Source organism: Xenopus laevis, chromosome 1S (assembly GCF_017654675.1).
Source record: "Xenopus laevis strain J_2021 chromosome 1S, Xenopus_laevis_v10.1, whole genome shotgun sequence".
Taxonomy (NCBI): domain Eukaryota; kingdom Metazoa; phylum Chordata; class Amphibia; order Anura; family Pipidae; genus Xenopus; species Xenopus laevis.
This window is the reverse complement of record NC_054372.1, coordinates 1,496,676-1,507,722: the sequence shown is the minus strand read 5'-3', so window position 1 is coordinate 1,507,722 and position 11,047 is coordinate 1,496,676. Positions and strand designations below refer to the sequence as shown.

Below are 11,047 nucleotides of genomic sequence, written 5' to 3'. Positions count from 1 at the left end.
CCAAGGTAAACCTAAAATTAGAGGAGGAGAAGAAGACCTCTCAATAACATATATGGATAACTCCTCAGAATGCAAGTTGTTAGTGCACATGGACAAAGCCACAGTCTTTTTAGTTACCAAACTCACGAGGAAAGATCCTATAATGGGCAAAGAATTACACACACACAATCCCTTTAATAGCATTTGAACTTCACGCCACTGCGTACTGACGCCACACGCCAGCACGTATGCACACACAAACAGAGGAGACGCGCAGCACGCACACCCTAGGAGGCACACAATATGGAGGAAACTGTTCGGCATGACGGGCGTCCCCGCAAAGGGGGCGGCTGGCGTCCCTTCCTACACCCTCCCACTAGACCACCGGGGTAAGTTATTCCACTAGTACTGTTACTGACCCATTGCTCATCACATTATTTGCCCATTTACATTTGAATAACATGTTTGAAGGTTCAACAGTTGCATCATCAAATTTTGCAATAGTCCTTGGTATAAGACTGTTTACATACTGTAGATGTGGGATCTGTTATCCAAAATGCCTGGAACCAGTGGTTTCCTCAAAAGTGGCCCTTATCTAACTTGGAGAACAGTGTGTGTGGGTGTGTCAATTCATACTGATGTTACAATAATCCCATTAAGTTTATTTAATATTGATTTTAGCAGACTTAAGGTATGGTGATCCCTTATCCTGAAAACCCAAGATTATGGATAGTGGACCATTTAATCATATTGCAATATATGCTTAATGAATCAGGATAAAGTCAGTGTAGGACTGGTCAGATAACATATTACAATAACAATAAAAATTGCTCTTAACAGAAGTATTTGTTTATTCCTCCCTGTTCTCTGGTTCTGCAGAATTCAGTTCCACCAAAGCAGAGAATAGAAAGAACATAGCGGCACAATTATACATAGAGATACAAAAACAGCTGCAATTAATGTATATTGCAAAGTTACATAGAATCACAGTTTAATTCGGCAAATGTGTATTTTTGTGTTAATATCAACTGTATTTGATCTGTATTTGAACATTTGTTCATATTTCACCTTAACTTGGCCATATACGGGTTTATTTAAGACAGCAAATTAAATTACAAAATGGGGGCAGTTGTTGTGTGTAGTGACTCCATTCATTAAAGTTACTCGAGTCTTATACCCAGTTCTGTTGTGATGAATCGTATATAAGTACACTTATTATTGCAGAGAAAACTTGGAGTTTCCCTACCTTAAAAGTGGGGCTAATTTATGAATTCCCACTGTGGGCTGTGTCCTTTCTACTAGATTATATAAATTACTATTCGTAGGTATTTCATAGTTTTATAATATGTGGATGACTCCTCTTTGAACTTAAATAGCATGTGTAAAAGTGCATCATTTGTTTTTGAGTCTGATTGTTTTTTCATTATTTTCACCCTACAAGACAGTGAGAACTGCATCAGGTGCCCAGAAATGGAATGGTCCAATAAGAACAGGACTATCTGCATTGCAAGAATAGAAGTATTTCTCTCATACACAAATTATGTGATTTCTGTGATGTTTTCATCAATTTCAGTTCTATTCTTTTTTCTAAGTCTTCTGATTTCAGAAGTTTTTATTTCACACCGGGACACCCCCATAGTGAGAGCCAACAACAGGAGTCTGAGCTTCCTCCTCCTTGTCTCCATCAAGCTGAGCTTCCTCAGTGTGTTTCTGTTCCTCGGTCGCCCTGTGGATATAACCTGCAGGCTGCGTAACATCACTTTTGGAATCACCTTCTCCATAGCTGTCTCTTCTCTCCTAGCCAAGACTATCATGGTTTGTGTTGCCTTCAAAGCCACCAAGCCAGGGAGCTCATGGAGAAAATGGGTGGGAGTCAAACTGTCCAATTCTGTCGTCTTGTTCTGCTCATCCATTCAAATAATAATCTGCATGACTTGGTTGGCCATTTCTCCTCCCTTTCAGGAACTGGACCTTCACACTTACCCTGGAACCATCATCATTCAGTGCAATGAGGGCTCAGCTATTGGCTTTTACTCAGTTATTGGGTATATGGGGCTTCTGGCAGCTGTTAGTTTTGTTTTAGCATTTTTAGCTCGGACATTACCGGACAGTTTTAATGAGGCCAAGTACATCACTTTCAGCATGTTGCTCTTCTGCAGTGTTTGGATCACAATGATCCCGGCCTATCTGAGCACCAAAGGCAAAAACACTGTGTGTGTGGAGATATTTGCCATACTCACCTCAACTGCTGGACTTTTATTCTGTATATTTCTGCCCAAATGTTACACAATTTTCTTTAAGACTGAAATGAACACAAAATCACAACTATTTAGGAACAAACCATATTGATAGTTCAACTATCATTCCATATTATTGTTCATCATATGTATTTTGCTTAAATACTTAGGTTACGATAAATCACAATACATCTTGTATTTTTTCTATAGTAATATTTTAAACCTTTTTAAATGCTACAAATCATAGAGAGCTTTATTCTATTCCACATGATGTTTACTCCAAATACACTGCACAGAGTCATCCTCCCCTCTCTTACTTACTCTTCACCTTTATTAATATGCACCACATTTCTACGGCTGCATTCGGCCTTCTTTACAACTTGAATTGATCATCTATTTCCAGCGCTGCCTCTATATTAAAATCCTGGCAGTGGTGCATTTCTTGTAATGGATCAGGCAGCTCAGTTCTTCTAAGGTACAATGCCCCAGTTTACAGGCAGTGGACCTGGATCTTTCTCTAATTTGGATCTTCATACCTTAAGCCTACTAGGAAATCATATAAACTTTAAATAAACCCAATGGACTGGTAAAGTTCAAATAAGGATTAATTATATCTTATTTGAGATGAAGTAAATGGTACGGTTTTATTATTACAGAGAAAAAGGAAACAATTTTGAGAAATTTGCATTATTTTGATAGAATTTCGTTGATGGGAGATGGCCTTTCCATAATTCAGAGCATTCTGGATAAAGGGTTTCTGGATAACAGATACCATACCTGTACTAAATATACAGTAAACAAACAAAGAAATGGTGAGCACCTTTATTGAAGGTTAAAAAAAAAAATCTAAAAATCGATTCTTTAAATTCTACTCACAAGTGTGACCTTAAAAAGTAGCCTTTCCCCAGTGAGCAGGGAACAAGTTGCTGGACCAGGTTCTATTGCATGTGAACATTAATCATCATAATTATCAGCTTTCATCTTGAGTCCTGCTAATGTAGCAAATATGTGAGTCTTTCTCTGGGATTTTCCAGTTTGTGTGGTCCTTCTGGTCTGTTGGCTCAGGGATTCCCAGTTTTCACTGATATTATCAGCAAGCAGTGAGGAGGGGGAAAGCCTGGTTGCTTTCTGTTCTGTGGGGTAAATCTTTATGGCAGCTCTGTGTTTCAGGTCATGTGACCAGTCATTAGGGATTGCTGCTTCCTCAACTCCCCCAAGTTATCCCCAAATAGTAATAAAAAATCAAATTGGGATTCATACCTAGTTATGCAGATATATAAACAGGATTGCCACTAATTATAGTCAAATACCGTCTGTTTCCATGACTTATTAGTTATTAAATCCTAAAGCACATGGGTCTTCCAATGTATCATTTTACCCATTAGATGTGAGTGTGTCTAGAAATGAAATATAAAAATGTTCCCTTTGATACAGAACTGTCATCTATATTGTGGCGATATGGGATTTGTTCAAACTCTTCTACTTGAATCTGTCTAGAATTCTTATTATGTATTGGTTCTTGCAACCTGGGGAAAAGGCTGTTCACCCAATATGCCTTTTTGTGGGTAGAATTCTACTGAATACATTTTTAAATGTTGCACTTGAATTGCTGTAGGCCTATTTTAGAGGACCTAGTCTCCCCCCAGCACATTAAAAACCAGCATTAGATTGTGTCCTTATGGCAGCCAGTAAGACCAGGGCTACATTTTACCTGCCAACGCTGAACTTTTTTTACCTCCAACTGGATTGTCTGCTGGTAAAGAGTGCAACACTGCCCCTGTTGAAAGTTGGAGGTTTTGCAGCCCTGAATGAACCTGCACTTGCATCAGGGGCAGTAATATATGAACCTCCTTATCTCCTTCATTCTCCATTCTATATACTTCACTTTTTCTCTTTTCATTTACTTACTCTTTTCCACCTTTTCTTTCCTTGCTCAGTCTTTTCTTCTTGATTTCTTTAATTCACTCTCTTACTCCTTTTTTCATTACCTCTCCTTTGTTTATTTTTACCATTTCTTACTATCCCCATTCTTCCCATTTTATATGTTTATCTCTCTCTCTCTTACTTTGTACCTACCTGTGGTCTCTCTGTCTATCTTTATATGAGTTTAAAGATAATCCATTTTTTACAGTTTATTTCTTAATGACATACAGTACATTGTTAAAGAGTAAATGAAAATGATGAGCCACCTGTACTGACACCTATTCACCCTAATTATCTAACAATTTTCCAACAGATAAAATTAAAATCTATACTATCCAGCTTGTGGTTAATGTCTAGTGTAGTAACTAAAAGAAATGTATAATAAATATGATAAAAGAAATGTAGAATATAGTTATATAAGGATGGTAGTTGATTAATATGATTGTTATGGAGACTATATCAATGTGATTGAAGGTGTAGAAATGTATTTGTTAGATATTGCTCATAATTACTGTATATTCTAGACTCAATTTTCAACAATTTGTATAATGTAACCCTGTATAACAAGATGCCAGTTTGTTGTGATATAAGTTCTTCCTGAATTCAACAAATGTTAGTAGCTGACATTTTGGTTGAAGATAAATTTATTGAAAATGGAAATTCAAAAATCAGAATAATATACACAGTATATATATATATATATATGTAGCCATCCTGCTAACATGACTATCATTTAAATTGTGCAAAGTATATTCTGTGTAAAATCATATTGCTGGGACTTGTAGTTTTATTAATCTTCAGCACTGAAACAGTTAATTGCTGAAGACCTTGCTGGTCTTGCAGTTTCCCTCCCACAGGAAGAAGAAAGATTCCTGCCACCAATAGGAGAGCAGCTTTCAGACTGAGGAGTTGCAGCCAATGAGAGAAAGACTGACTTCTGAAAGAAGGAAAAGGAAGAGGGAGAACTTCCAGGAAGGCAGAGAGATTCATATATCGCCAATAATTCAGCTTGTGTCATTTTCTGCATGTTCTCTCCTGAGTGAAGCCTCCCACTACAGCCTGGTGGATCACAACTACTGTTTATTTGCCTTGTGGATTACAAATACTGGTTTATATATGAGCTCCAACTGCCGGCCTTACTGCTATTATTAACACTGGCCAGTGCTCAGGAAATTTGACTTAAACATTATCTGAGTTGACTAGATCAGTCTGTTTATTATTCATTGTCATTTTCTAACATTTGATATTACATTAGTGCTATAACTGTGTGTTCAGATGCTTTGACTTATTTGTTGAAACATATTGCTAAAAGAGAGATTGTTCAATTTATCCTTATTACTGGGTCTTCGGATCCGATAAAAGTGCTTGACATTACACTGCTGGTTTATGTGTATCACTGGGGGTTGTGGGTGTCACCAGAGGTGGACGAGAGCAGGACCCATCTAACACAGCTACACCTACGGGTGCGCTACATATATATATATATATATATATATATATATATATATATATACAGAAATCCAAAGGATCCGCACTCACAGGTCTTATGCGTAAAAAAAGATTTTATTACAAAGCTTACAGCCTAACGTTTCGGCCTCCTCCGAGGCCTTTCTCAAAGTGTATTGGTCACATACAGGAAAGCAATATATACATACATTGGCTGGAAACTGCAATGATGTCATGTCATGATTAGCATAACGAGATAATTAATATTCATATGTGAATCCCACTATATACAAATTAAACCATTAATGTATTAATATATTATCCTTATCACTTCTGTAATTCATTTAGCCCAACAACTCATGAGTTAAGTTAAAAACAGAAACGAGGAACCTTATTTTGTAGATACATCCTTGACAAATATAAGTATGCATGACACGGACAGCGATGGGGACACGGGTGGTTATGGGAGGTCCCTAGGGGAATAGTGGATTATATTGATATTTTAATAAATAACCTTCTGAATGTCAGTGTCAAACATGAAGCTCTATTTGTCCACCCCAGTTAAGAGCAAGCCTGGTCAATACCCTTAATACTAAACATAAAGGCACCAAGCAGTTTTATTTCAAAGATGGAGACTTTAGTTTCTTATGCGACTTGGGCTGTGCCACAATGAGGAACAATTTTTATCTTTATTCAGCAAATAATTCCTCCCATGGATCTTGGGTGTAGCGATGGGGCCCCCTACCCATATCTCCACACCTCCACGACCATTTCGCCAAAACCATGGCTTTCTCAAGAGGTAATGTGCACGGGAATACTTTCAGTACTAATATAATAATGAATATTATACTCAGACAGCTCCAGCCACAATTTGCAGGATAGAAATGTCAATGTATGAATTAAAAAACAGATTTAAATCCATAGCCATGGCCATTCTACACCTAATCTTTACCATTTACTACATGCCTTCTGCTCAATGTGCTCTCTATGGGGCAGATTCCCTAAAGGGCGAAGTGACTAACGCTAGTGAAAATTCCCCAGTGTGATGTCATTTTGGTACTTCGCCAATTACCTAATGGTCACAGGCATCACTTCGCTAGCATTGCTTTGCACTCTAACGCCAGGTGAAATTTTGCTCAGGCGAAGGGACATGTCACGTTCAGCACCCGAAATCCAGAACCCAAGCTAAGCTCCCTGGTCTAAGCTCTCACTTCTGCCTCTAACCATCTTTCACCTTGGGAGGAGCCCTCGGCTAATCGGATGCCGCCAGGTGTTAATTGAGAGAGGAGCTAAGCTAACGGTTCTGGACGAGCAAAGGGGCACGATCGACTCACCAGGATACTGGAAGAAAGAAAACCACCAGGAACAGGCAGGCCAGGCCAGCACAAGCAGAGAATCATCAGACAGGCCAGATTCAGGGTCGGAGAACGTAGAATAGTCAGTGGACAGGCAAATTATCAGGATTGGAGAGTTTGGAGTAAACAGGAAAGCAAGGGTCAGGATTGGAGAGGATCAGGATAGTCAAGAAGGCAGGCAAGGTCAAACACAGTAGATCAGATAGGTTTCACAAGAATAAACACCCAAGACCTTTTCTAAATAGAACCTACCAACGGGCAAAAGGCCCTTTAAATACTATTTGAATTTCACGCCATTGCGCGGGACATCATCACACCAGAGCATAAACCAGGAAGCGCACCGGCACGCGCAAAATAAGGGAACAGGTCCCTGAAGAGAAAGGAGCTGTGCAGCAGGCATCCACGCCGAAGGAGTGGCGGTGGACCCCGATGCCCACTAGACCACCAGGGTAAGGTGTCCTTACAGGACATAACTCTGCCAATTCACTAAGATGCAGATTTTACTGAGCGTTACCTCTTTCTCCAGACTTGCCTTTGCCACCTCAGACCAGGCGAACTGCAATGGAGTGGATAGGACTTCCTCAATTTTTTGTTGAACAATTTTCTAAGTCTCAACAATGGAGTCAAATTGAATGGAGTGGCCGTAAGTTTTTTGTGGGGTAACCGGGTTCCACCCTATATTTCCTAACATATGGCACCTAAACTATACACTGGGTTCATGTGTAGGGCAATATAACAACTCTATTCTATTAAGGTTCCCTGGACTTGTGTAATGTAATGTATTTGCTGCAACATATACGTCTATTTAACTTTATCATTTCCTGCCATATGCCAATTAGCAACTGGCACTGTTTTTAAAAACGTATTTTGTTTTGTGAAAATTAAGCAGAATGCATTTTAAAAGAACACTTAACCCAATCATAAAGGTGTTTCACTGAGCCCCCTAGTTCTCTAACCAAAAACATAATTTCAGAGAATCAGCCAATGAGAATGTTAATTCCTAGCATTAGGTCAGCCATCTTGCCATTATCTTACATAAAGAGATTATTGTGTCATTTTGGGGTCACTATGTGACACTGGAATGAGACATGGGGATAAAGGACAGACCTGTTCAGTGCTTGGAAACTGAGCTTAATGCCCCAACTCCAACTGCAATAACTAAGAACATGGAGCCAGAATGATCAGTTGGGTTTCTTTGGGCCCTGGAGAGCTGGAAGAAGTTTTATTGTGCAATATTGCTTTAGGAATACAACCCTAATGCTGCTGGACTAGTTTAGCAAACACTGAGTAAAGTGTGATTGAGCAGTGCAGTGCAGCAGGGTTTAGCATCCATGTCAGCATTACTTTAGGTCTATATTAAACATGGATGAATATTGATTTACAGGATATTATTCTGTTATTGCATAGTCGCATAGTTGTGAAGTTATTTTTGGTTGAAAAAAGACTAAAAAATTTTTTATCAAGTTGAACTGCAAGTGCACATATACACCTACATATACAAACCTAGCTCTATACTTGCATATTTCAAACTATATAGACAGATACCTATACTAAGAAATCTGTAGTTTGCCAAACTAATTTAATTTATTTTTATGAGGAGGTGAGTAGAGACCTTGATTCTGGGATGGCAGTGGATGTGATTTACTTAGACTTTGCTAAAGCATTTGATACAGTGTCACACAGAAGGTTACTGGTTAAATGAAGGAATGTTGGCCTAGAACATAGTATTTGTACCTGGATAGAGAACTGGCTAAAAGATAGACTACAAAGAGTGGTGGTAAGAGGAACATTTTCGAATTGGACCAGTGTTAAATTATGAGGGGAGACTGACAAGGTTGGGGTTGTTTTCTCTGGAAAAAAGGCGCTTGTGAGGGGACATGATTAGACTTTACAAGTACATTAGAGGACATTATAGACAAATAGCAGGGGACCTTTTTACCCATAAAGAGAATCACGTACCAGAGGCCTCCCCTTCAGACTAGAGGAAAAGAAGTTTCATTTAAAGGAATAGAGTAGGGGGTTCATCACAGTGAGGACAGTGAGGTTGGGGAATGCACTGCCGGGTGATGTTGTGATGCTGATTCATTAGGGTTTTGGATGATTTCTTGGACAGACATAATATCAAAGGCTATTGTGATACTAAAATCTTTTGTCAGGGTCAGTGTGTGTAAGTATGTTTCTGGGTTTCATTTGGAGGGGTCGAACTTGATGGACTTTGGTCTTTTTTCAAGCTCACTTAGAGCAACAAGAGGGGGGTTGTGGGTGCACTCCTAAGGCCATCTAAAAAAATATATAAATACAATAATCCCCTGTCTAAAAAAAGAAAAACAGGGTTTTTTGTTACAAAGTTATGATCATAAAATTGGTAAGCCGCAACAGTTCAGTGTAAAAATAAAAACTGGGTAAATAAATAGTCTGTGCAAAATAAAAAAAATTTATCTAATATAGTTAATTAGCCAAAAATGTAATTTCCCCGGTCACTATGGCAGCCATCACATCATGGGTTAATTCCCACCCTTCAGGTTGATAGGACAGATTTCCAAACTCCACCAATCAGATCTTCCCCTCCCCTATACATACTCCTTACCATATCTGACTCTTTGTCTTTTTTTCTGTCCTCGTGACTTGATAGGATAGGTTTTTGAGCCACTTCCGCATTCTTGACTCAGTAGTTATTAGTAATCAAACAGGAACAAGGAACTATCAAGGGAGTCACTCCCTGGATGGATAAAGCTATATTGCGTCTCATAGAGACATTACAGAAACAAAGGATGATCGTGGGAGGCACTCCCTAGATGGATAAAGCTATATTGCGCCTCTTAGAGACGTGTGCTTATGTTATGTTTCCTTAATGCGGTAAACAGCCTATGTGTTACACAAGATAGGTTGGAAAACGCGGGTCTGGAAGCCAGAGGCGCCATCTTGCTTTCTGGCGGAGGCAGAATGTCATAGGCGTTCTCCAGCGCAAACACGCAGGACGTAAAAACGGCAGACGTAAAAACGCCAGACGTAAACACGCGGCGGCTGTGTGTTTGGCGTGTGGAGCGGTTGCAGTGCTGAGCGAATCGATTTCAGAGCAACATGGAGGATATGGAACATTTGGAGCCTAGTAGCCCAGAAAATGCGGCCCATAGTAGTAGGAGGTGAGTCAGATTAAAGGGGAAGTGTGATTTTTAATTTTTTATTTTTTAGTTACTTATGTCAACGTATTGGATTGTTTTCAGTGTGTCTTCACCTAAGAAGAGGACTAGCAAAGAAAAGCACAGGAACTGTGTTGCATGTGAAAATACAGCCCAGAAGCATTCTAGGTTGTGTGAACGCTGTTCTAGGAAATTGGCAGGTGATGCGGCAGCTGATACGGCCGACATCATGAAATGGATTAAGGAAGCAGTAGAGGAAGGAGTTAAAGCTGCAACCAAAAGATCTAGAAATGAGATGGAGGTGGAGCCCAGGACTGATACATGCAGTCGGCACAGTGTAGACATTTCTGCTGCAATGTCAGATATTTCAGATGAGGAAAACTTCAGAGAAGAATCTCAGGGAGACTCTTTTGATATTTGTTCAGTGGAGCCTTTGATTAAGGCAGTTAGAGCGCAATTGAATATGCCACAAACAACAGAGGCACAAGCTTCTACATCAAACCCATTTAAGTCACTTAGAGGGAGAGGGTTACATTTCCCATTCATGAATTTATAAAGGAAATTATAGTAAAGGAGTGGGAGAAGACTGAAGGCAAATACCCAGTACCTTCAAGACTTCACAAAATGTACCCATTTCCATCAAAGGAAGAACAAGTGTTGGATAAGTGTCCGAAGGTGGATGCGGCAGTGGCTCGTTTGTCAAGCAAAACGGCTTTGCCGGTGGATGATGTAGTATCATTCCTTAATCCAATGGATAGAAAGATAGAGGCTTCTCTTAAGAAATCCTATATGGCAGTTGGAGCTACGGTTAAACCAGCACTGGCCTTAACTTCAGTGTCAAGGGCCTTACAAGGATGGATCCAGAATGTAGAAATTGCATTAAAAGAAGGCGTAAGTAGAACAAAGATTTTGGATGCCTTGTCAGAAGTAAAATTGGCAACGGATTTTGTTACAGAATCTTCATTGG

The 11,047-nt window shown here is 39.4% G+C and overlaps 1 protein-coding gene across 1 annotated transcript; it reads left to right on the top strand.

Annotated features, from left to right (window-relative positions):
• The first annotated feature begins 301 nt into the window (after positions 1–301).
• On the top strand, positions 302–10,636 carry LOC121398269 (vomeronasal type-2 receptor 26-like). The gene is made up of 3 exons (XM_041577243.1): positions 302–368; positions 1,421–2,196; positions 10,133–10,636. The coding sequence occupies exons 1-3, from the start codon at positions 302–304 to the stop codon at positions 10,634–10,636; spliced, it is 1,347 nt and encodes a 448-aa protein (XP_041433177.1).
• The last annotated feature ends 411 nt before the right edge of the window (positions 10,637–11,047 follow it).